The sequence below is a fragment of the Buteo buteo genome, chromosome 1 (assembly GCF_964188355.1).
Source record: "Buteo buteo chromosome 1, bButBut1.hap1.1, whole genome shotgun sequence".
NCBI lineage: Eukaryota > Metazoa > Chordata > Aves > Accipitriformes > Accipitridae > Buteo > Buteo buteo.
The window spans coordinates 46,671,296-46,698,476 of NC_134171.1; the positions used below are offsets into that span (position 1 = coordinate 46,671,296).

At 37.4% G+C, this 27,181-nt stretch overlaps 1 protein-coding gene across 7 annotated transcripts in view; it reads right to left on the reverse strand.

Moving 5' to 3' along the window:
* The window catches only part of RAPGEF2 (Rap guanine nucleotide exchange factor 2), a 193,435-nt gene that overhangs the window by 108,000 nt on the left and 58,254 nt on the right, over positions 1-27,181 (reverse strand). For all 7 annotated transcript variants that reach the window (XM_075029115.1, XM_075029144.1, XM_075029134.1 and 4 more), the window contains exons 2-4: positions 25,227-25,297; positions 21,594-21,650; positions 7,113-7,196 (exon numbers count right to left, since the gene is read on the reverse strand). In XM_075029115.1, the coding sequence (XP_074885216.1) occupies positions 7,113-7,196; positions 21,594-21,650; positions 25,227-25,297 (212 nt within the window). The remainder of the gene's footprint in view (positions 1-7,112; positions 7,197-21,593; positions 21,651-25,226; positions 25,298-27,181) is intronic.

Sequence of the window (27,181 nt, forward strand, 5' to 3'; positions counted from 1 at the left end):
ATGACATTACTGGTACAAGTAGCATGTGCTCTGCATCATGAACTTTGCTGTAACAGCAGGTGACGTGACAAGACAAGGCCCCGTCAATTTATGGCTCAGCTAATTCAGCTACAGCCAGGGTTGACTGTGACTGTGTCCAAGTGAAGAAGCCAGGCTCAAAGAGCTTGAAACCCTCTCTGCATACCCTCCCTGCCAGCCAGCCCGCCCTCAGGGAGTTGAGTTCAGGGACAGACCCGTGGCAGCTCCAGCTCCACTGGCACCTTGCGAGGAAGAAGGCAATGCCACACATCAGCGAGCTCCAGGCTTCACTGGTAACGCTGGCCACGATACCACTGGGAGATGAACAGATTCAAGGTAGATGGCCAGATCAGGCACTCCCAACAAAATGTTCCCTCCTGTAAGCAAGCTTTTGTTTTCTCCAGTACTTTGAGTCTCAAAAAGTAATCCCAGTCACATGCAATGGGATAGTCTAATTACGTGCTTGCAGGTCACAGTAAACACATCCATTGAAAAGGACATACACCATCTTTTAGGTAGATGCAGATGGTACAAAGCAATTAGCATTACTTTCTAAATGTCTATTTAAAATCCATTGTGAGTATTTCATGGTAGATATACACTCGGTCATAAATAGACTGACATCTCCACTACTTCTTCCAGCTCCTTTCTTCAGCTTATGATCTCAGTCTTTCCTAGACTAAACTCTAAGATCACGCTCCTTTCATGCTTCAGTTTCAGTTGATGGACTGAAATGCTGAACTAAGGTATTCAAACCAGACAGAAGACAAGACAGCACTGGGGGTCAGCCCACAATAATACCATACTCTATACCTTCCCAGCAGCTTTTAAAGAGCCACAAGCATGGCTTCAGAACTGCACTAGCTGGATGCAGAAATAATAAAGCAACAAACAGGTCATGGGAAAATCCAGCAGCAGCAAGTAGCAGCAAAAAACAAAACAAAAAAAAAAAAGAAAAAAAAGAGGTTTTTTATTAAAGAGCGAGAGTTCTGAGGGCAAACTAAATCCAAAGCACGCATTTTCAAGTAATTTCTTAAATAGACTTGAAACCACAACCTGGGGATTTATTTTTCTGTACAATGATCTAACGTATAGTCTTCATGTTTCAATCATGATGCTATAAATCCTCAGCCATAAGCAAAACTCAGAAACAGGGAAAAGCTCAATAAGCCCAGCACAGCTCTTGATCAACTCCCTCTGCATCTTAAATAACTAAACCAGCAGCTCCCAAAAGTACAACCCTGAGCCTCCCTCAAATCCATTGTTCTAAAACTCTCAGTTTCCTGCACAGGGGAAAAAAAAAATAAATCCCTTTTTAGCCAAATTCAAAATTTATTTTGGTTTAAATATTTGTGTATATTGATCACTCTCTTTCAGTTAAAACACCAGTTTTGTTCTGTTCTGAGTTTCAGCCAGCAACAGCCACTTTAACTAAATGATATTAGGGTCATATACAGAGAGAAGGATTTTATCATTGTGATTCAAGCTATCAATATAATTTTATTCACTGAAAAGATTGATCAAAGACAGTTCTCTATTCAAAATACAAATGGATCATCAGTTAGATATATGTAAGCCACACCAAACAGCATGTCCCAGGCATCACAAAAATTTGGAAGTATGTTTCAGGATACATAAAGCTGTATAAATGCATGTACATAGCCAAGGGCTCTGCTCACACTATTATACTCACATGCATTACCCATCAAAATAAAAAAAACTGCCGAAATCCCTAACAAATTTTCTTCTGGGAGAGGTTACCTTCTTAAGTTAATCAGGACACACTCGGATGAGGACAAATCATTTCTGCACAAATTGAGTATTGTTATTGCTTTAAACACATTCAAAACAAGTCCATGATTTCTTCAATGGCTCTCCAGTAGAATTTTTAGTTGTTTTAGTATAGGAAAGACCAGAGGACTAAATCATCAATATTTAAATAGATACATCCCTTTTAATTATGAAGAGAGAAAAAACAGATGTTCTCTCAACTTCAAAATTTAATCTTTTAATTAGAGGAAAAAGCTTAAATAATTGCTTTCATGTAAAATTTGTGAATTTGCCAAAGGGAGAGCAGCTCTCCATCGCCATATGAAGTGGTGAGAGGAGAATTGCTTGGGTGTGGCAGTAAAAAAAGAAAAGAGGAGGCTACAGCAAGGGAAGAGTATAGATGAGCGAGTAGTTAAAGACAAGAGCAAAGCCAGGTTTACACTTGACAAGTCAGCATTGCAGGATGCCTAAACAGCACAGCACACCACACATCACCCAGGCGGTCTCGGAAGAATTCTTAGAGAAAAGGAGAAAAACCCAAGCACCAGAGTCTACTGGACTGAGAAAAACTGCCCAGCAAATCTGTATTTTGTTGCTGCTAAGTGTTAGTTGCATCCTCCAGTTGTGGAGGCCATGGGCAAGCACGAGGTTAGCGGTGGGAGATCTAGGAGACATTTTTGTAGTGCTGCTCCAAGTCGAATAAGATGGAAGACTACAGTAAAATTTGCACTACAAGCAAAGTCCTGGAACAAAAACCACGCGGGAAGTCCGAGCAGCTGAGCAAATGTGATGAGAGCACTGAGCAGACCTAGGGATGCTGGAGGCCATTCCAAGAGATATTTTGAGGGACTGTCACAATACTGCTGTCAGTGACCACGTGAAAACACAGGAGAGCCAGGACAACCTTCAGGGAATTGTATTTTCTGCTCATTTACTTTCTGGACTTCATACATAAACCTCATTCTACCATGTGAATGGCTCCAGGGCACAGATGCTCAGGGGAAACGGTGAGGAGACCAAGTGTTAATTTGTGCTAGTTTGGTGGTCATGGTGGAAGGGGGGGAATTAAGAAATGTTTAGTTTGACCATAATATGTGCCTGATATGTTAAAAAAAAGGAATAAGTATGAAAACTAAATAGTAAAATGGGGGGGGAATCTTCCTCACATTAAGCTGTCAGAATAAATTCCACTGTTGAAATTTACAGAAATTAAATAGGAGAACAAGATTAAGCTTTACTTTATGTTACCAAAAATATGGCAGCTTTAATTGTTCAGGTCAAAATTTTTTAAATCTCTGAATTGTAAATTTTCCCCAAATAGTAAGTTAACAGAATAAAATCCAGCCTTATCTTATGAACATTATTTGCTAGCTGATGGCTTGACACTTGAACAAATACAAGCTAAACTATATTACAATAGGAAAATAAAATGATAGTCATGTTATTTTCACAAAACAGGCATAGTTTCAATGTTAAAGTTTCCAAAGCATGTTACTCGATTTAAAACTTCAGGTATTCCAATATTCCATTGTCAAATAGCTAGTTATAAGTAGTTTTACAAGTCACCCAGTACATTATATAACCACGGCAAAATTGGCAGCTATGCCACTCATTTCAAACTATTTCAACTATCAGCTATTTGACCATATATAGTACATTACAAAGCTGCATATTTTTGGACTGCTATACTATTATTTATTTCTGGTTTATCTGGGAAAGCAGGGGGTGGTCATTGCTTGTGCTTTTAGACAGCTAGGGGTTTTTTTGTTTGGTTTGGGGTTGTTTTTTGGTTGTTTTTTTTTTTTAAGACATTCTTCTTTCCCAACTATGTATTATCTGTCTGCCGAGCAGAGCCATCACTCCCCCTCCCCAAAGAATTTTAAATGGTATCTAACACTAGGTATCAAAGACATGGAAACAATGATTTGGAAGAAGAAAAAAAAAGTTTACCTGACATAAAATACACAACAGAAGAGCATTTCCAGTGTTATCCACCAACCAGTCTGAGGATGCTATATCTGAAACTAATGCAACTAAATTAGCTAATAGAAGTCCCAAATGAAAGCAATATGCTGAGCATACACAATCAAATGCACTAAGGTACTTCCAAGTTTCAGCTATAAATCTGATGACAGCACTCCATCCTGTTCCTTGTAGGGTCACATGCCAACAGCCACAAAGTTAAGAGTAGTATGGAATTCAGCACAGGACTGAGAAAACACCTCCAAGATTGCAGGCAGATTTATTCACTAGGGCTATCTGAATTACTCTAACTAGGTACTACTTTTACCCTGGCTTGTACAGACATACGTTTTAAAAGAGTGAAATCCAACAAAGAATAGCAAATGCTCTTGAAATTGGGGGCGACAGATGGACGACAACAACGTATATTTTATTTTAAATTTGCCCAGCTGCTGCTGCCAAGTCATCATTAAATGAAGCCAAGCTCGACAAAGCCAGGAGGGCAGGCAAGTGGAAGCCTGCAGTCTGAGCAGCACCAGCAGCTCCTGAGGTCCCACTGGGAGGGTTGGATGCAGCCCAGATAACCTATGCAAAGGGATTTATTGCAGGTGCATAGAGCAGGCTGTCAAAAAAGAGAATAATTTTAAGACAAGAAAAAAAAATGAGGAGTTTTGGATGGTAAGATGTCTGAGGACAGGAGGAATGGATTAGTCTAAGCTCTGGGAGAAGAAAAGTTAGGGAAATGAGAATTTTCTGAGTCACTTGGGTTTGGAGAGAAGACTATACTTCTTGCTTTCTGCTCCTACACAGACTTCTCATCTCCATCCTGCTTTCTTACTCACAAGCTTCACATGTTGCAAAATTATTTCCTAGTGGCTTTCTAGATGGGCAAAGATAAAATGGATTAAACTGGAAAAAACCCCGCTACAGTAGTCTAAATATGAATTTACAATAACTTTACTCAAATGACAATGTTTTGGCCAAACAAGATCAAAATTAGATGATCTCTACCTGGCAATGTTTAGGTCTCCTCCTATTACCTAAAGTCAATGATGCATCAAAACATGCTCCATTCGCTAAAGCGTAGCAAATTAATCTTAATGGCAACAAGACATCAACACTCCCAAATTATGCAATGCTCAAAAAGGCTCTTGAAATTATTACTCCCTGTATGTGTAAATAGTCAGTTTAAGCAGATACTTATACAGTAATGGCCTTTTGCCCACTTTTGACACTACTCTCTAGTTTTCAGAATACCACCCTATTGGTTCTTTCTGGACAGCAGCCTTTTTAGGAGGCCTCACTCACTTTTTTCTACAGCACTGCAAAATTTTATTTTGGTATTGCTGCTAATCAGTCTCTTCTACCCAGTCTATATATCTGAGCAGCTTACTATTTCCTTGTGAGCAATTCACTGGCAGCATAAGTAAATCTGAAGAACTTAGTCTTCTTCTCAAGTCTTTGCTTGAAAAATACATACATAAATAATTCACTTATTACCACCTGTATTGCAAATCAAAAACAGCCTGGGTCCCCTCTCACTTTTCTCAACTTTCCTATTAATGGATAAGTCTAAGGCCCCAATACTGCAGCTTACTCATTTGCAAAGTAAAAATCCCCATCAGCCTCATCCTAAATTTAAATAAGGCCTTCACCCACCCCTTAATAACTATAGCTTCTAAGCACAAAGCCCCTCACCAGAATGACTCTGGTTTTGCTCTCAAGAAATATTTTCTTATACCATTAAATTGAAGTTTCTTAATTTTGCTTTCATGGACTCATGTTATCTTTGTTAATTAACAAATTCTCTCTCCTGCATTTGCTTCTCAAGACACCAGCTTTGGCAGCTACTTGACTCCATCCACAATTATGAAACTTCTTCTAATGCCAAATTCCACACTTGGAATTCACCAAGATCTCAGACACTGTCCCAGATGTCATTTCTGAATTTCTCCAGGTGAACAGCCCTTAAATGCTCTGCTTAGAGTCACAGGACCTACAATTTCTTGTTATTCTTCCAGGAAGAATCTCAAGCACATTGTTTATCTTATTAAATCTCACTTCTCATCAAGTGTCAAAAAATGTCTGAAGCACAAGCATTGCTGTAATTCAAAGGAACAGAAGATTCTTGACACAGACTATATACAACCACCCTACATTAATTCAGATGATGTATATCCCTTCTCCCGGCATCTAAAGGTAGCACTTTCTGCCAGCTTTTTTTCTGGCATTGCCTGTTCATGGATGACATATGGGACAATTTTCATTCATCTGCCAGCAGCAGGGATCCTATAATCTGTTGTTGTGCTACTTTTTACAATAACCACTTCTGCACCTTTAGCACATACTGTTTGATGACACATCAAATATACCATTTTATCAGCAGTGCCTGTCCTTTTACAGATGCAAGACACTTGCTTACACCAAGAACATGCCACCATCATCAAATGGAAGTCCCAAGACCAGCATTGTTCTCACACTGAAAGGCAGATTGGAACATCTAGTTTTTCATATGCCAACCATCACTGGCTCTGAAGTGGTTTCCCACTGTTTAAAACTATAAGGAAGTTTCTAGTGCTTTCATTCTCATCATACTGTACAGAGATGGGTCATTCTTTCATTCCGCCTTTCACAAATTGTATTACATGCTATTTACTTCAAAGGAGCCTTTTATAGTAGTCTGAATGAATATGCATAAAACCAGCATTTTAAAGCGATTCCACTCTGCTTCCAGTAAAATGATCAAGCTCAGCCACCTTAGTCTAAAATCCTTGCAGTCAACTGCATTTTTTTCTCCATAGCTCAACATAATTAAATTTTCTACTGTAGCAATGTAAGTTTTGAGCATCTCACACTCAAACTTACTTTTTCTATGTAAAATACCACTCTTCATTGTAAATCCATTTACATGAAGCACAACCTTAAACTGAAGTAGCAAAACTGGCAGTAACATGATCTAAGCATATGCTAAAACATGCACTGAAGATTTGTGCACAGTAAGTAAAGCCTCAGGAAAACATCATAAGCTCTAGTGCATCCTGTGATTTAAAGTTTGATTACTCATAGGAACAGACTACTCTGTACTTCACTCCATTTGTCAGGTTTTTGGTGGTTTTATTTTTAAGTTGACAGCATTTGCATGACACTTTGGATGTTTGTACACTATCCACAGTAACAGGCTTTCAATTCTAGCTATGGGCATAAAACAAATACCACAGCTAGTAAAGGCAGGAAAGGTGTGTTTACGCATGTACTTCTGTGTTTCATTAAGCATATGACATTGCCTTTTAATTCTAAAAATTCTCTACATCTCATAATTTATGTTTAAAATACAGAATGCAGTACACTCATAGCTGACATACCTGCTCCTTGGAAGAAACATAGATTCTTTAATGAAGACTGAACCAGACAGCAGGATATACCAACAGGTACCAATATCATCAGGGCTGGAATAAAAAAAAAGAGGACACAGTTTAAGACACTTGATTCAGGTTACTCATAGCACTACCAAATTTGCAGTACAAAGAACATCAGAGGCAAAAATGCTCAAAATTATGGAAGAAAGCCACAGTTCAATCATTTACAAAACAAGTCCATTAAACTCTTCTAATTTCTACCTGAAAATATATACACATTAGAATGCCTCATTTCACTTACTTCACTTTTTTAAAAGCATAAATCTATTTAGTAACAACACAAATCCAATGAAATATCATTGAAAGTGATTAAAATGAAGTCAAGCTACAGCAAAAGTATTGTATTCTGTTGAATCCATTACTTTCCTCTTGGTGAAGAGAATTGTAGCATCTTCCCCTCTATAAACAAGGCTTCATTTTCCAATTCTAGCCTTCTCCTTCACTCTTTCTTCAAGACAAAAATTTGCCTTTTGGCATCAGCCTGCCTTCCCACAAGGTACGAGAGCATTGGATACATTTGCAGATGGTAAACGTACATCAGATTTGTTAGTCCACTTTATCTGCTGCTACTACGCACTGCCCCTTCCATTTCTCCTCCTGGCACAAGAATAAATTCCTAATAAACTCCCCTTTCTTCATCCTACAGAGGAACTGGATGAGGACTTTACCATCCAGGCCCAGTTCATTCTACTGTAGATTCAGATCTTGCTCCTTGAGTAATACAAAATCTTTTTCATAGGCTTAGACTCCTATTGGATAAGTTAAATAATGTTTAGACAGGAAATAAAATAGTTCAAGGTTACTAGAAATACCTGCAGTGAAAATCTTGTGCCATTTCAACAGTCAAAACTGAGAATATCTGTACTTTAATTCAGTTTTTACCACTCCTGCTTCTTCCAAAGAAACTCACTAATTGGATTCAAGTACGCCATTATGAACTGCACAAGCATTCTTATCTGAAAACCACATCCCTAGTGACAGTAAGAGATGCAGATTACTTAATTAATCTGTAGCACCTTCATTTTTTTTAAATTACATGTCTCAAGTCTTTAGCAACGAGTTCTAACTTCAAGCAAGAACAGCCCACATCTTTTAATGACGATGACAGCATAGTATTAAAATCCAATCTTAAATTTAAGTAGGCTATGTACATGTTAGCAGCGTGTTTTTCATTTGAAGAACTTCAATTGAAGAGGTACCTACACAGCAGGGTCCTCAAAACAGGAGTGCCATTTCCTCAGCACTCCCTATATTACGCTTTCTAAAAGGAAAGCTGAAGTTAGAAGGAGAGGGAAGGAGCTGGCCTAAAACAGCTGAGAGCAAAACAGCAAACCATCCAATCTAAAAACATGCTCCATTTCCATTTTGCATTGTATAATATAACCATAAGAGAAAGGACAGACATTAGAAACATGGAGAATTAACAGAGAAAATTAAGGACACAACCTATGACCAAGAATACAAGAACTGACTAAGATGATGCAGCCTATATTCCTTTTCCACCAGGCTATGACCTGACCAGTGAAGCCACACTGGTCAGCCATGCCCACCAGTGAAGACTTAACATCTTCAAAATGAAGACTTCAGAAAATACTCTTTATACTGATAGACAATAGAAAATGAAGCAGTAACATGGTGTCACAGCTAAAACAAGGCATTTTGATTTACATAGTTGAAGTGCACCAAGCTGCCTTTTCTGAGGCGTGCTTCACAAGCTTGCTTCTCACATGGACCTGTATATTGCCCTCAAACTTGTTAGTCTAAGAAAATCAACATTGTACATAAGTACAGAGAACCAGGTTAAAGCAGATAAGAAAACCACCACTTCGAAAGAAACTATCGTTCTCAAAAGCATGAACATGCACCTGAGAAGTCACACATTTTTAAACACTCTTCCCCCACAAATGAGTCCTAAGGTGACAGGCATACAACCAGCATTGCTGCTGAACTGCAAGTCTGTTGGGTTTTTTCCAGTTTCTGTTTTTTAATAGATGCCATTCTAAATACAAATAATCTGCACTAATTAGCACAGTTGAAAGTTTTTAAAATAGACATTTGAAGCAATGGCTATAGACCAAGTGATTTCCCAAATTGCTGGGAAGTAACTCTATTAGGTTGTAAAGGATAATTTTTCCATGTGGATTACAGTGCATTATATTATCACATAAGAAGTTTTGTGGGTTGGTTCCCCCCCCCCCCCTTTTCCTAAAAATTGGCAGTTTGACTAAGTATAAATGTCTAGTCCAATAGAAGAGAACCTCATCAGGGGTCACAGGCTTCATAACTAAAGAAAAAGTAATCTAAAAGATCTATTTATACTTTTACAGAAAGCCATTTCCAAGGATAAAATAATCAAAGCAAAAATTAAAAAAATATTTAAACCAATAGAAAATCTTTTGCAAATCTGCTAATATACAAGCTTTTATTTCCCTCCTCTAAGAGTTGATAACTATTTTAAATCCTCTGTCAAATCACCTATTTGTAAGGGGCTTTAGTTATCTTTTCTCATTGGAGATGTTTTATCTCCAAAGAGTAAGGCAGACACTGGCTTTTACAAGCACCAGTCAATAAGTTCAATATTCAAATTCTTAATGCCACTTGTGAAATCTACCTTTGAATCATTTAACAAACAGCTTTAATGATTATACATTTAACTGCAGTGGTTTAAGTTTTTCTTATTTGATCACACACACCATGACTTTTCACTTAGTTAATCATCCAACTCAGTTTTATCTTTTCTTTTGCCAGTTCACAGGTTTATCCACTTTCTCTGCAAGCTAGCTCTTTAACAGTTGTTGCTCCTTCTCACTTATCTGTCATGAACATCATACTTTATCCACTTTATATATAATCAAAAGAAGCATCTGTTCATCTGACAGCTGAAAGTACTGATTAAAAAAATAAATGAAACTTCAGGAATACTATCTGATTGGTTTTATTTTCCTTTTGCTTTATGTGTACTTTAAGTGTTTTTATTTTTAGTCATGTTTGAGAATTTCTAAGCTCTAAGGTATTTGCATCATGCATATCTACTGAACAACTCCTTAATTATCTAAATAATAATTAAAAAAATCTCCAATATTGCTGTGTCAGAATAGTGGAAGTATCTGTATTTCAAGGTATCTTCCCCAAAATACACTGTTTATTCTTTTAAACTTTCATTGCCAGCCAAAATACCAGAAATATTTCCAAGACAGTCTTCAAGAGCAAAGAACGCTGATGGATTTTCATTCTCTTCATGTTTACAACTACTAGTGTCTTAATATACTCTTGAACAAAACATCTGAGAAAAACCCGCACGTACAGCAAATACATTCCTTCCTCCAGAACACACATGCTTCCCTCCAAAAAACCCACAGACAAATGAAAGACTGATCTATTCCTTTCATATGAAAATATATTTAACTCCTGCACTTCTCAACACTTGCTACACTTGTTGTTTAGAATTAAGCCTCAAAGCCATTTGGCAGCCAGCTTTTGCTAGACAGTGCTGTTACAAAAAACCACATGTCATTCTTTCATTTCAAGGATCCTGGGCTTTCCACAATCCTATTCAAACATCAGGTGGCCTTCAGTCAAGTTTCCATGTTTTCTGTACTACGTTTGACCTTTGTTCATCAACAATACATTTGCATTCTTCAGGACTTTTGTGCCTGTAGTGAACAGAAGGAACTACAGAAGCCTATACTGAACCACAAAACCGCTTCTTCAAGCTATGTGAGGACTCATGCAAATACCATTTTACCCAATACAGGATACTCACATTTGAAAGGTTTTTTTCTTTGCAATCACATTTTACAATTTGTTTTTAAACATCAGAATTGAATCCTAGAGAAGAAATCTAAGCCTAAGTATGGAGTTTTCTTTCCCTGCTAGAATACTGCTTACCACTGGCAGCCCACAGAGGTATCTAGAAACTGTATTTTTCCTCCTAAAGATACATCTTCTGTCAAAGAGATGACAGCAAATTGTGCTTAGCAGGGTTTTTTTGTAGACAGGACACATCCCTGACTGGGTTTGCAGGAGGGTATTAACTCCATGTAAGCAAGTCATCAAGAATTAGCTGAAGCACGATAGATGCTGATGACATCCCCCCCAAAGGCATCCTTAGAGGGAGATTGGGGTTTTTTTGGCCTAGGGACAGTTGAGGCGAGGGTCCAGTAGCGCCTGTCGGTCAAGCTGATGTAGAAAGGAAAGACATTTGATAAGGCAAGATCTTTCCAATGACTAGTTTTGTAAGGGTGCCACTGCTGTCCATCATCACCACCGCCACTGAAGCAGCAGCTGTTAGACACTAGAAGACTGGAAGTGCAGTGAACATCCACATCAGGCTGAAAGCAAAGCCTGCCCAACCCAGGCAATCAGCACTTCTACTTAGTTTGGAGTTCCCTTCCCAAACAACCCTCCAGTCTTGCAAGGCTGCATGCACAGCAGGAGTGGAAATACTTGAAATCAGGAGTTATTGGCACATGTACGTTTCCAAGCAGACATTCACAGATTTTCTCTGCAGGCAAGAAATTACTTTACCTGTTGGCCTTAAGTGATGCAGTATGTTACTTCAAATACTTAAGACTAGTGGGGGTTTCTTTGGGGGTTTTGGGGGATTGTTTGTTTTTTGTTTGTTTTTTCCAGCTTACCTGCTGTTCTGAATATTCATCTGGATGAAACTCAGGACTGTTATATTGCCTACCAAATGCAGCACAGCTATCCACTTTCCCAAGTTACAAAAAACAAGATTTATTACCAAGACAGTAAGATGACATGGGAAATTTATCCTGCAGAGAATCAGAACTAAGTCAACCCAAAAGTCACACATTAAGCGGCAGTCAGAAGAACAAAATCAATACATGTAGTTATTCTGTCCTAGCTATAGTAAAGCCAGCAAAAGCCCCAGTGAAACCTTGGCAACACAAACTTCCATCCATCCTTTACAGAACCAACAGGACTATGGCCAGATTCAAGACACCAGCTGCACTAAAACTGTAACTTGTTAGTGCACTAGGATTAGACTAACGCCCATATATCTACATGCACTCAAAGCATTTGACTACATTGTAGAGGAAAGAGCCTAAATCTTAAGAAGAAGAGCAAGAGATCTTTAGCAGAAGATAGTATTTGTATTCTGTGAAGACGACAGCAAAAGGACTCAAGGGACCAAGATTTAATGTTCTTCTGTTATCACTAATGTGATGAAGCTACCTACTGATAAAGTTTTCAGAATACACAGGTTCTAGCAGCAACCTTAAAGTGGTGCGAAACTTAAAACCAATACCAAAATAGTCACCAATATGCACACTTCATTCATAATCTGCACTTGTTAGTTGTACAAAATTTAAATAGAGCTACTTTAAATCTTGACTCTTTTATTATAGCACTTTTGAGAGCAGGGGATTTCCTGGGGAATCTATATTTAATTTCCCAGAATGCAAGAAAGCTTGATTTACGGGAATTCAGAACCTAGAAACGGAAGTCCAGAGACTGGATTGCAATGCCTTCCCGTTGTGTTTCCCTCCTCAGCTTCCTTGATGTAGTCCTTTTACGCAACTACAACCTGCAGCCGGACAGCACACTTCGCCACTTTGAAAATGACACAGAAGAACTGAAGACAGAACTTTGCAAACTAACTTCGTAGCTGTCACTAACTGTTCTGTTTGGAATCTTCAGCTACATAATTATGCAATAGCCTATGATGACATCACCGGGCTGTCAACGCTGATAAGGTTAGACAGTATTTTCAGACTTAAGTCTTCACATTTTCTAGCATATAACTGTTCTTTGAGACCTCAGAGGTACTCAAAGTTCAAAAATGAGGAAGTGTTTATAAATCTCCAGGCTGCCAAGATCCAAGAAGTTTGCAGCCTTTCTCAAAGTCTTCAGCACTTTTATCAAACTCTTCATGCTATGAGCTATTTATTCTACTGGAAGGGGCAGCTTCTTATTCCTAGATCCCCAACTAGCTACATATACACTACTCAAAACTGAAGTTTTATTTTCTTATTATAATTATTTTATTTTGATTTAAAGCAATCTGCAGCACTTGTACACCAGGTTTCTAACTATAAATCTGAATCAATATTAAAAGCATATCAAAGAAATTATGCAAAAAATGTAACTTGTTTCAATACATGTCCCCCACACGTACTGATTCTAAGGCATCTGTCTACAGTAGCACAGGTGTTCCAGTTTTAGCTTTCAGATTTCCTAATCACATAAGATGCTGAATATTTTGGAAGGTTTTTCAACAACAACAAAGATTTAAGTCAACCTGCTGAAAGACCCAATAAATCTCAAATAGTTATGCCACCTCAAGTGTATTCCTCTATCCTAACAAGTCCTGATGCATCACTTTCCTTTAAAACTTCTTTAGAAATAGCTACACTTTAATGAGCGCTATCAATTTAATTCTCATTGTCCTTCAAGATGAGATGTATCACTACTAAAAACTCTGGAATAATGAATCGTATTCAGCACATGCTTACTTGAGTGCATTTAGTTCAGCTGAGATAATGAACATCCTAAGTATGTACAGTGGCAAGAATTTGCAGGTCTTTGTGATGACTGCTGTCAAGCATGCTTTAATTCTGTCAAATAAGGCATCACTTCAGTGCAAAATTCAGCACCTGGACTTAAAAGCACATGCTAAACAGAAGTCATTGCTGCTCTGACCACCTACTGGTCATTGGTTTCTCAGCCAACTCCTTTAAGACAGCAATTGAAAAAACCTAAACAGTATGCAGGTCTCAGTGAAAACAGAAATGGCTGCCATATAATTACTGCTTAATATTCCCTTTACGAGAGATGTGTCTATCCTGAAACCTAAACGATGGAGGTGTCATTCTCCCTCTGACACTGGACTGAATGGTCCAGCAACACCAGATGCTGGAAGGACCTCTAACATAAGTCAAACGCCACATCCAGAATTACTTTCCAATTCACAGGTACTTTCCAAGTTACTTCATAAAAAGGTCATTAAATCAGCAAGAACAATTTCTTGGTTGTGAAAGAGCTAGTTAGAATTATTGTCTCCATAAATCATTAAAATTCCACCCACTAAAGGATTCATTCAAGACTTACATTTAAAATGGATATAGTACCATTCCTACAAGCTATAACATTTGTAACTCTTTTGATAAAACAGCTTATATTACAAACCAAGATGTACCTAGCAGATTACATTTTCATGAAATCATACTCAATGTTGTTGAAAGTTGAATAAATTTCAGAAAGTAAACAGAGTAATTCAGAACATTGTTCATGCTCCCAGATCTCCACTTGAGAGGAACAGAAACAATGAAAATTTGACACATCAGAACTGGGACCTCTTTCAGGCATTTAAGCGCTGCACAAGAAGAAATCAGAAAAAACATTGCTCTGCAAGCTTATGCTCCATAGGATATTGTTTCAGCAGATTAACCTATCTGTTTCTCTCTGCTCATTTTGGTTATCCTCTGTATGCTGAAAGCTACAGGTAGTTTATTGTTTTAATTGAATAATCATTGCCACAATTAAACATTAGCCCTGAAGTGCCTTAGAATGTCAAAAATGTCTAAGTTTAACAATTCTCTCAGGTAGACACCTCATTGTCTGAAGATCCTGCCCACTAGCACTGTATTGTTGTAGCATTCAGAATAATCAGAAAACAGTTTACTCACATTGTCAGCACTGTCTATAACACTCCTTAATAAGCTAATTAAGCAGACACCTGACATCTGCCAGAGCATTTTAGGTGCTCTTTATGACATTAAGAGGTATATCCCCAACACAGAAGTAAAACAGATTGGGTACTTAATGCATTAGCCACACACAATTTTCAAATACTTTTTTTTTTTTATGAACACATTGAAGTTACATTTATTCTTACTCTTAATCTTCACTCTAAATATAAGAATTTAAAATACATCCCAGTATTTAAACTGGTAACTCAGAATTTAGAAGTTCTAATTTTCACTAAACAGGCATCTTAAAGTGCGTATTTCAACTGATGTCCATGATTATCGTTTATTAATGGACACCAGATAAAAACTGGTGTCTTGTCTTCTGGTAGCAAGAGTGGGAAATAAAGAAGAATGAACCACAGGAAACAACTCTTCAGTATTCATGAAAACAGTCGGAAGTATGTTTTTCTTTGGAGTATTTAATTTATTTGCATTCTTTTCCACTTCTGAAATAACATCAGTAAAATAAACCAGAAAATTCAGTCCAATCAGAGATTATTGCCGAGTGTCAGTAATGCATGTGAGTCTAAGACAGCTGATTATACAGGCAATCAATAAATTCATTATGCAAATATACATATGCAAGCTCATTGACCTACTGTCATTGAAGTCTTGGTATTAAACTTGCACAGTGAATTAGCCCTTGATATAAAAAATTATAGTCTCCTAAAACACCAGGAAAACAATGACAGAAGTAGTAAAATAAAATGATCTTGCATCCAAAATACTCTGAGGTCAATCAAGACACCCAATTCTGCTATTAAATCTTATACCTTTCTACTATTCCTCCAAAATCAAAGCTTTTATTCTCAAAATTACAACAACAACAAAAATATGAAAGGTTTTAGTGAAACATTTACAGTAAAGAAGGTGCAAATTAAAATCCTCTTAAAAAACCTTACTTTAGTCTTCATTCAAAGAAGTCTCAAAATCAGGTCAAACAATAACACAGAAATTTGGAACTGGCTATGCAAAGCCAACAGACTGTAACATTGATCACTGACACTATTAAGAAGCCTTGACTCAGTGTCTGCTTATACAGAGCTGACTGCCAAGTCCTTGAATGTATTTGTTTTAATGATACACATTGCCTAAGAAATTCCCCACAGAAAATGTATCCACAATACAACATAAGAATTCAGGTTCCTGATTTACTGCAGTGCAGAACTGGCAGTATCCCAACACTACTTTGGCAACTGTCTGACTATCAGAAGGTACAATACACCTTTAGAATACTTTAAGGAGAAGAAAAGAAAAAAAAAAAAAAGAGAGACCAGCCCTGCTGCAGCAGTTCTTTGCATTATTAAATATACTGCCACATGACTTCCACAGAAACGTATGGATGCACAAGCAGAATGAATATATATTGCCTGCAGAGGTCTACTTGAAAATTCGGATACTGACCCAGAGAGATGCTTCAAAGAGAAATATTCTGAGTTTACTGTGTATTTAGAGCATTTTAAATAATTTTCAAAGTGTCTCATATTTCTATAAGCCCAAGGAAGAAATCTTTTATAGGGGCTCTCTGAAGTCAAGAACATCCAGTAAACAAGGACAGTAAATGCAAAAATGTGACCCAAGCCTCCAAACAGGCGCATCTTGTCCAAAACCCAGAAATTCTGGTTAAAAGTTCTCTAGCAATTCCTTTCTGTAGTGTTTTAGGTTTTAAGTTTTATAACTATAAGATATAAACATATATAGCTATAGATCACATATATCGTATCTATACAGAATAACTTGTTTTTATGATAGCACCACCACCATAAAACTTCTCGAACATGCACAGAACATAAAAGCACTTCTTCGTGACAAAAAAAGTATGCGTCAGAAGACAAATTTCAGTGAAGTAGTCTCAGCAGAGCTGTTCTGTTTAAAAATCCTGCACCGATAGCTAAAGCAGAGGCTTTTAGCTCATTTTTGTCACACTTCATCGCACAATTAAGTCAGGCTATGCAGAAACGTACGGCCACTTTGGCATCACTTTTTGTTTTGTACACACTGCTTCTATCCTCCGAGAGTCTTCGGGGCAATACGCTACTGTGAAAGAACCATGAATTCACTAGATGTCATTTTTACTGTAGGACTTAAAAGTTTGACTCTTAGATTCCCACTCTTAAAGACTAGTCATAGATCTATTTCTCACCTGTCCTTGCACAGAACGACTGTACATTACACAGACCTACAGCTGCAAATAAAACTACAGCTTAGCCATTTAGCTATAACACACCCAGACGCTTTACAGCTTACACCCTGCTTGACTTTTTGTGTAGTGCACGATACCTGGACAGATGACAGCACATCTCCTCCCTGGGAAAAGCATCCTCCTGAGGAAGCTCTGGAAGCTCCCTGCCAGTCACTGCCCCGAGTCTGTCTCCCCAGGGCCTTCGGGCAATCCTCTAACGCAGCCTGTCCCAAAGCTACGCAAAGCCAATGCCCTCCAGCATTTTTCAAATGTTCTGCTCCACCTCTTGAAAGACACTAACATTTTCATCTAAGAAAACCATAAGTATTTGCATAGCAACCAAGAAGCCGTGCTCCTTTAGTTCCTTTCCAGATTTCATTCGTTTCAGGCTTTGAAGCCTGGGCCAAGCCAGCTCTGGAGAAGGCCTCATGGCTGCCCCAAAACAAATGGGTTTGGGTCTTGTGATTTGCCATGGTGATGTAACTCAGAAAACCTGGCTAAGGCTGGATGGCGATATTACAGCTACTGGACCTGAGAATTTAGTTCTAAACATAGAAATATCCAAAAAGACCAGCTGAAATTATGTATCTTCATCCTTTTTACGGCCTTCTCTGCTTCTCAACCCCTTTTCTCTTCTCTCCCCAGCCCTCCTCCCCATATAAGCACCACAGTCTTAACATAAGTGGATGTTTTTTCATCCCAGGTGTATGACAAGCAGGGAATGAGGAAAAAAGCAAGACAAAACATAATTGTACAAATACGGCTCTTTATTACACATCCTGCCTACCATAGTCAGTAATTTAGAAACTAAAGAGATCATTTCTCATTTCAGCTGTGGTCATTCTCTGTAGTAATAACTCAGTTTTATACGTAATATTTTTTTCCTCCAATCTCCAGTTTATATGTACACTTTTTTTTCCACAATACAGTCCTCTGAAAACAATGAATTTCATTAAAGCACAGAAGGCTGCACAACAGAATGACATAAAAGCACACAAGCATGTTGACATTAGACAAGAGCTTTTTCCAACCATAGACATTAACGCTAAAATTCAGTTCAAGATGTCCAAGCGATAACCAACTACTCTTCTTTAAACACTTGTCCTTTTCTAAGAATCAATGCGATCAAAACCAGTAGCATACTACTAAAGCGCTACAGAGCGAGAAATTTGTTACTGATAAGAGCTTAAATCCAAAATATACATCTTGCAATCTTCTCAGCAGGGACATGTGGGAGATCAGAGCATATATCCTATCAGACTTTCTTTGGAAGGTTCTCTAAAAAACTAAAATACACTTTACAATAACCTGGGTTGGGGTTTCCTTTGTATTTTTTAAAAACATTTTAAGCAGCAGCTAAGTTAGTTCCAGGTTCAATTGCTTAGAAACTAAAGGGAATGTGATCACAAAAACAGGTTTTGCTTCAGCATGGCAATTCAGAAGCACATGAAGTTTTATTATTGAATGACTTTGGACAGCAGGTCATCAAAACTTAAAATTTATTTTCTGCCAATCCAATATCTTTAGCCAAGTAAATACGGGAAGCTTAAAGACATGCAAGAGTTCCTTACAGAAAGAGTAAGCCAAACACCACTGATGCATACAGACAGAAATACCAAACAGCAGGGCTGAAAACCACATACAGCCCCTGTATGACTAATGAGGGGAAAAAAGAGGTGCTTCTTTCATTAGAGACATATTAATTTGCTTATATGCAAAACATTTATTGCCAAAGATTCCTCTCTGCCATCATAGCAAACATTTAAATTTCGATCTGAAAAATTTTTTCAACTGTCAAGATGTATACACACCCTGTACAAATCTGTTAAAACTTTGGTTTCCAAAGAAAATGCTAATTAGAAGCTTACTGTTGGAAACATCAAGAATGACTACTACGCAGATAGGAAAAAGGAACTTTTTTTTTTTCTTTGAACTACTGATAAAATATTTATCAAATGACCAAACTAAATATTTTTTTAAACGGGATCTTTAAGTAGATTTGAATAAAGGTAGCAGGTAAAAAGAAAAAAACACCAAAAATCAGGTATATATGTCAAGTAAACCTCAATTCTGAAATTTTGCCTTGCAGGATTTAAGCCCTTTTATCATTAACTTCCCATCAAATGAAAGTAGTAGGATGACTGGCAAATGAAGAATAACTCGAGCTGAACTGCCACTTTTAATAACCCAGTTTCCATTTAAACAGTGAGATGGCTGTAGGGTTTGAGAATTTGTCACTACCATGTACACCCGCTGATAGTAAAGTAAATGCAGATGAGATGAGCCAATTTTAAACAACGTGCTCCATTTTATCCCTTTGGCCATTAAAAAAAAAAAAAAATCTATAGAGGTACTATGAAAATTTACAACTTTTTTTTTTTTAAATGGAGGATAAAATAAGTGTACTGAATGTGGATAATTATTTTCAGTATCGTATACAGGCAATAGAAATTTACCTTTTCATAAGTACAGCTGACGATGATAACAACAAAATTTTCACAATAAAAAAAGTTTTGATCAAATAAGCAGATCAACTGTATTAGTTTTCATGTTAGCATTTAGGGATGAAGATTTACCTTATCCACACTGAGACATTAAGTTGTGCCTCAGGGAGGTCACACACACAGGTCAATTAACAGCTCCAACAGTTGCAGCTATTTTAATAGATTTTTCTAATGAACACAGAAGATTAGCACCCAATTTCAGATTTCAATGCAAGACATACCATCGCTGGGGAAAAAAAGTTGTAATTTAGCATTCAAATTTAATGCTTTTTTAAAAACCTTGGCCTTCATGACTAAAATAAGAGCTTCAAATGATAAAATCTGGCATGTTCAATAAAAAGTGACAAGGTTGTATACTCCAAGCTCATTTCCTATAGCTCATAACTGAGTGGATTGATTCTAACCTGGCTATCACATTGCTTATCTCCTGTAGTACTCAAAGAATGTTTCCAAATGTGTACATTGTAAAATTGGAAATCTGGTTTTTATAATAAGTCTTCAACATGTATGCTGAATTTGTGAAACAAAAAAAGGATTCCTCCAAGTTCATTATCCTAAAAATAGAATACTGAAATTAAACTGCAGGTTCCATGGGATTTTCTTACCAAGTAGATCTCAAATTGTTCATCAAAATAAAATGTAAAGCTACAACTCAGAGTAACATAACATATATTTCTAGCTTCAAAATATTGAAATTTTAGATTATTTTTTTTTTAATAAAAATATTCAACATTAACTTTCAGGTTTAGCCCATTAAACATTAAATCAGAGATGTGAAATGTTAGAGCAAGCACATTTTGCATTAGCTTCTATATCTAGAAACTGACAAACTGCCCATTTTATCTACTGAATAAATCATGGGGAAAAAAAACCATCAGGAAGCGAGTAAATAGGAATGACAGGCAAACAACCAAAGTGAAGATTAAGTCACATGAAAGGAGTGACAAAGGAAATCAGTGCAAAAGAATTGCAAAAAGCACTTCAAGTTAACCCAGATCTCACAATTTTCTGTTTGTGCATTGTATTTTCTCGGGCACGTATCTCCCAGTAACTTTTGCCTGCCTTAAGTTACCTGCCTTGAGTATATGCATAACTAGCAGCCTTGATTCATTCAGCATATAATTCAAATTTAAACCAACAGTTAGAAGGAGCCAAGATATTGGGTCTAAACAAAAACTCTAGTACACATAATGGACACAACCAACTGCCTAGTAAAGGACAAATCACCAGCACAATGGTCACTAGCAAATTAGTCTGTAACATGAATAAAGATTATATTGGTCTACTTAAAATTTGACCTTGTGCATTTCCCATACATAACTGATTACTGAGTTTCATTAGACATTAATTTAACTTTTCTGAATGGTCAAGGCTTAGCATTAAAGTTTGTTCAATCACATCTTCTTCCTGATGACCAACATAGGAAAAATTACACATGCATAAAAGGCGGCATACAGGTGCATGCTTCATATGCTTAAATGTTCAAATAACACCAGACAACCCAGAAAAATCTGCATTTAGAGTCTGGTTTAGAGGCATTAAGTGAAAGTCTAATAGACCTTTTGTTTCAGTAAGTTGCTTGCATAAATGAAGCAATTGCAATCCTCAGATCTCTACTGTAAATCTGAGCTGACATTAGATCACATCCCTGCTAATTATAAGCTGTGTTAGATATGTCGATTTGGCACCTCTGGCACAAAAAGCTGGTCGCTACTACTTTGACAAAATTGAAGTGAGACTAAATGACAACTTACTCTAATGAGAAGACATCCCACATCCCCTAATGCTCTAACATCTCACTGGTTACAAAAATGAATACAACACACATCACCAAGCAAGAGTCACTGTTAGCTCCCTCCCTGGCACCAGCAAATTTCTCCCCTGTTTGACAATGAAAATGAAGTGGCTCATTTAAGTTTACAGGTTGTGCGCTGGGTGAGGGAATTGGCATCGAACGCTATCCTTAACAGACTTTAAAATGAATTAATTCTTTGAACATCATACGAAAAGAAGCAGAAATACTTACTAGTACAGAACTTCATTTGCTTCATGCCTTTCATATCTAACAGTTTCACACATCAGTCTGAAAGAGAAGGAAAGAAGTCATTTTTAATTATGATCCCTATCAGTGTCACAAAGACTTCACTTTCTAAAGTTAGTCAGCATTTCCACATTTGCCTCCAGCACTTGCAGAAACTAACCATCAATTTAAAGCTAAGCTGGTTTTTAATTTAAGAGAACAAATTGTTAAATCTAAGCATTAAACTTATTAGTTCATCCAAGATCAGATTTGATTTAGGACACTAGATGTAATTGCTCCCATAAAAAAATTTCTATAAAATGGGTAAAATGATACTGATCTCATTTTATAAAGTGATCTGATAAAAGTAAGTTGCTTTATGAGGAAACAATTCAGAATTTTGGAAATGGATAGAAATTTATGATACATTAACACTAATCAGAGATACCACGATATAAAAACTGTTACCTTTTTCAAGTCAAGCCCAATAGATAAAACAAGAAATTATGTTGCATGGTAAATCAATGCTTCTTATTTTGCTAAAATTCAGCAACTTAAAAATCACCGTGAGATTTTAATGCTGAAATCCCAGAAGGCTCAAAGTGGAGACAACTTCCTGCAGGAAAATCCTCTGTCTAGAGGGGAGGATTAAAGCACTTTCGCATTCACTGTCTGCCTGACAAATGTGGCATAATAGAGAGCAACTATAATAGAACTTACCACGTATTAGGAAATGCAATGTTACCTTGGTGTAAAAAAATCAACATGCCATTTCTGTCTACTGTCTTAAGGAAATGGACCCTGTAAATTACTGGGTGGTGGGAAGGAAACAAACCCCGCTGCCTCCCGTGGACTTTCTATGGCTCTGAAGCAGACTGCAAACACCAAGGCTATTTGACAGACAGTCAGACAGATATTTGCCTAAGAGGCTCATGTGAACATTCAAATGAGGAACTATATTTAAATTTGGAAAAGAAATTCTCAATTCTTCGCAGGATCAATCATCAGAACCTCAGTGCACTAATGACCAGCTGCCTGCAATGATATCCTAAGCTGACAAAAGTGCTCAAGAATTCCTGCTCAGGCAAAAAGTCTCAAAAAAGTTGATCTAAGGACTGGAAGAGTGGATCTGGGTTTGATGTGATATTTAAAAGGCTTCTTATTGCCATTTCCCATCATTTCCTAGATAATTCATTTCAATAGCCAACAGGCTGCTACAAAAGTTACCTTGGCACTTATCTCTTTCAGGATTTTACTTATTAATTCAGCCTACTAAGAAATAATGCTTTTTCTGCCCAGAAGCGGCAGGCTTATAGTGGTATCCTGATCATTCATGAATTTTGTTAATAGAAAATTAAGATCTTAATTCTGTTTGCTCAAAAAACACACCGGAAAAAAAAAAAGACCAAGTTTTACTACCACAGCCTTTCCCCACTTCAGTATTTTAGATCTACTCTTTGGACCATCTTTGAGAACTTTTCTTATAGGCAATGTCTGTATTGTATATAATTAGCTATTATGTATTGTATACAAATTTCAGCTAAGGAAAAACCTTCTTGCTTCCTGGCACAGCAAAAAACTTTTTGAACCACAGACCTTCTCTTTTTTCAGACACCAGTCCCCACCATAAAATTGGGTCTTGCCAAAATCCTTTACAGACACCAAAAAGCTACTGTCTACTTCTACCTCCCAGGTCCTTATCTTCTTTCTCTGATCCTCTGTTTTGAGAGGGAAGGGGAAAGCAGACACAAAGTTACTGTTGAGAAGATACTAGAAGAAAAGTCATTTCTAGCAGATAGATTTAAAAATTAAAATACTGCTCAAGGATAGTCTGTGTCCTACTGGTCTGAAACGATGCTGGGCAATGGGCCATCACAAGAGTAGGAGTTATAGGAAACAGAATCACTTTAACAAGCAACTTTTGTTCCCCACTGAATTAGGGGTGAAGGAAGTACATTCCTGATAGAGTCACGCAAGTTCACCACTGGCACTGTCCGAGTTTTACAGCATTTTGGTCCCATTATTAGGACAGTAACAGGGGAGAAAATGCCTCTTACAGAAGGTAGCCAAGTGTTTCAGTTCCTGCGTTAAACTGGAACAGTTAGAAATTACAGTGACCAAGTGGTACAAACGATAAACTCAAATATTTGAAAAATTCAATTACTTCTGGTCAAAATACTGGTGTCTAATTTTTGCTCAAATGTGATCTTTGTCTGCTTCCCAAACAAATGTAATAAATTCAAGATGAGATCACGAGCAAGCCATAATGTAAGTTATTCACTACTAGAGGTTATATTTAATACACTAGTTTTTAATGCATCTCAGAGGTTTTTGTGGCATCCCACTGCCACAAGAAATGTTCTATCCTAAAGGATACTATAAAAGCTTTCTGTCCCACATCTGCCAGGAGCCCAGCCTTTTCCATGTATGGTACTGTAAACAGAAGCTCTCTTCTAGGAATTCACTGTGCTGGGAGAGTGAGTTCCACACATTCCTCAGCAAGAACCTCATTCTGCACAGGAAGCCAAGAAGCACACATCAACATACCACGCAACCATATGGGCACACTTTGATCTTTGTAAACAAGTTAACATCAGTTCAACTCCAGCTATGCAAAACTTGATGTACTAAAAGTCTTGCATACAATAGCATAACACAAAATGCTTTAACTGAACGTAATCATGGCCTCCTTCCAAAGCAGAAGTAATTAGAGACTCCTTTGAAGTCAACATTCACATTGCAAAATGCGTCTTGAGCACTTCAGGAGAAAGAAAATCCCGCCTTTTGTTTTCTCCAAGTTACAGAATATTGGCTTGGGAATGTGTACTCTGACAGAATGACGAAGCAAGAGGCCAGAAATTAGAACCTAAACCAACATTAATTAAGTCAAAGCTGCCTCAGCAACTTCATATGTAGCAAATGTTAGCAAACCCCAGGATGCAAACTAACAGTAATTCACCCTCTCTTTCCATAGAGCTTACAGGAGATGTGCAGGCCTCCTTCCATATCTGCCAGCCTCACACCAATATCCAAATACCCTTAGAAGCCTGTGCTGCAAGACATTTATGTGAGGACAACTGAAACAATTACTTAAAAATCAAACACACACAAGCCTCTGGAAGTTTTTATTTGAATTTATTTGCTTCGTGAAGCATTTTAATAAAAAAAGTGTGCGGTGACATTTATTAATAATTTTTTACTAAGTATCATTTGCATGTGTAGTACATAATTTGTCTAAAACTTCCACACAAAAGCAAGCACAAACTGAAACAGAAGCTGAATAACAGACTCTGCTCTCATGATTATTAGATTATATGAATGATTTTGACTATATATGGACTTTCATTCAGGACTGGAACTTGTACTTTATGTAAAACATTTACTTCTAGTCTGAAAGTTTGAAAAGAAAACAAATGCATCTATAATAGCAATCAGAAGGAACAAATAGGGATACACATATGCATGCATACAAGGAGAAAGTGTTAAGACAATAAAGAATGGAAGAAATGGACGCAGTGATAGCCAGCTTTTCAGTTTGAGGTAGGGTACACAAGAGAAGTGTATAGTTACCAAACCTACTGTTCCTTTGCTTTGTTAGTGCATTAACTTATATGTGTTTTTAATGATAAAGTATCATACCTTAGCTGATGCTCTCTCAGATTACACAAAGCTTCCATTCCATGTAAATAGGAATACACAATCTCCAAATCCTACAAACACAAGGAAAACATTATTAGGATTCTCATTTTGGTACAAGCTGTTAAAATACTGTTTTTGCAAAGCATCCGGAGCTGTGCTAGTAGGGGCAACAGGAATATTTGAAATAATACATTTACAAGAGATTACAGGCAAGTTGCAGGAATACCTTGGATTATACCTTTGAACCTGACATGGGGAATAATGATGGTGTGTCCACATCGGAAAATACAGACACAGAAACCTTTCTGCTTTTGCAGTTATTGCTCGTGTCCAGGAAACAAGCCTGGTCCAGAACCCCCGTGAGCTACTTTGCAACTACCACTGTCCTGCTTCCCAATCCCAACATACTCAAACCTCTTCATTTATTTTGTAAAGCAAGCTCATGGAAATTGGTCTTTTCACGTTCAGGGGAAAAGAAAAAGTACAAAACAGTCTAACAAAATACCCCTTTGTACATAAATATTTACAAAAGCGTATCCACTTCAAGTGGAAGGTAAACCACAAGCTTAAATGAGAAAAAAAGTTGGCACAAAGAAAAAATTATTGGCACGAGATCATTAAAAAAAATCATAAATACAATCCTAGTTGGCGAAGTGTTACATTCAACCATTGTGGACCTCCAATATCCAGCTCACAAAACAACATTAATAAAGATATGAAAACAACATCCAAGACTAAAACTTCTTAAGATGCAACTACAGAAACACTAATGTCAGTCTAGCAGTTTTACTAATGTTATACTTAAAATCACTACAGCACTTAAGAGAACTTCAGTGCAGGCCACAACCTCTAGAGTGATTTAAATTTGGCTTGCAGATTTGATGCTGTTTCATCATCTTTTTTTTTTTTTTTTTAAAACGTGCTAGTTGAGACAATGCATTATCCATAATTCATTGAAAATCAAAGCAGTGGCTCGCAACCACTAGCTGAGGCTGACAAAGCTGAGAATAAACTAACACCAATACCACTTTTACAGACTTACTGTAAGAAGATGTTTTCAAGTAATGGAATATATCAAAGCCATACATTTATGAAAGATTTGGTCACTGGGAAATATTTGTGTATTTAAAATTGACCATGAAGTACAGAAATACTTCAGTTTTCAGGTACAATGAAAGAATGCTAGCTGTGGTATTTGGACAAGGACATTAGGACTGAAGTCGCACAGAGAACTTGAATTCAAGTGAGCAAAATAAAAATAAAATCTAGTTAAATACATTAAGTGTAGAAATGTTACTGTACTTGTTTAAACATGGTACAGATCAGAAAAGATGCCGAAAGTTACACTCAGTGTTTGAGACTAAATAGGTGTCTTTCATTCAGTATTGAAGAGAACATCTTCTTCTCACACTGAAAAAAGCAAATATTCTGTTTGAAAAAGTGGAAGAAGGGCAAAAGCCAAAATGCTGCAATTTCACTTCTATTCTGGTCCTTCTGTTCCCTTGCCCTCTAGAGGCTTTGGTCCTCCTGTGAGGAGCAGAGGACACATCAAGGATAAAAGTAATTATGCATGGTTTGGGATGGAGGGACCTTGCACATAGGAGGCTTTGAAGAGAAAATACAGTAGGTTGCTTACCTTTTTACTTTCTTCTTTTCTTTTTTTTTTTTTTTTTTTTTTAATGTTAATAAAAGCGTGTGGAAGGACATGTCGGCCGCAGCCAGTGACCTGCTCACTTGCCAGACAGGCTGGGGATGAGCAGAGGCTCCCGGGAGCCCTGTGCTAGCAGCGGGGTAAGATGCAAGCCCGACAGTCCCTGTGGCATCGCTGCCGCTCACCCGGACACGGCAGACTGTGCGGCACAAGCCACCGGCTGCCGCGAGAAGCTGGGAATGGACCATTGCGGATCAGATGCCCACAGCAGTGGATCACATGGAAAAGAGCCTGGCCAGAAGGC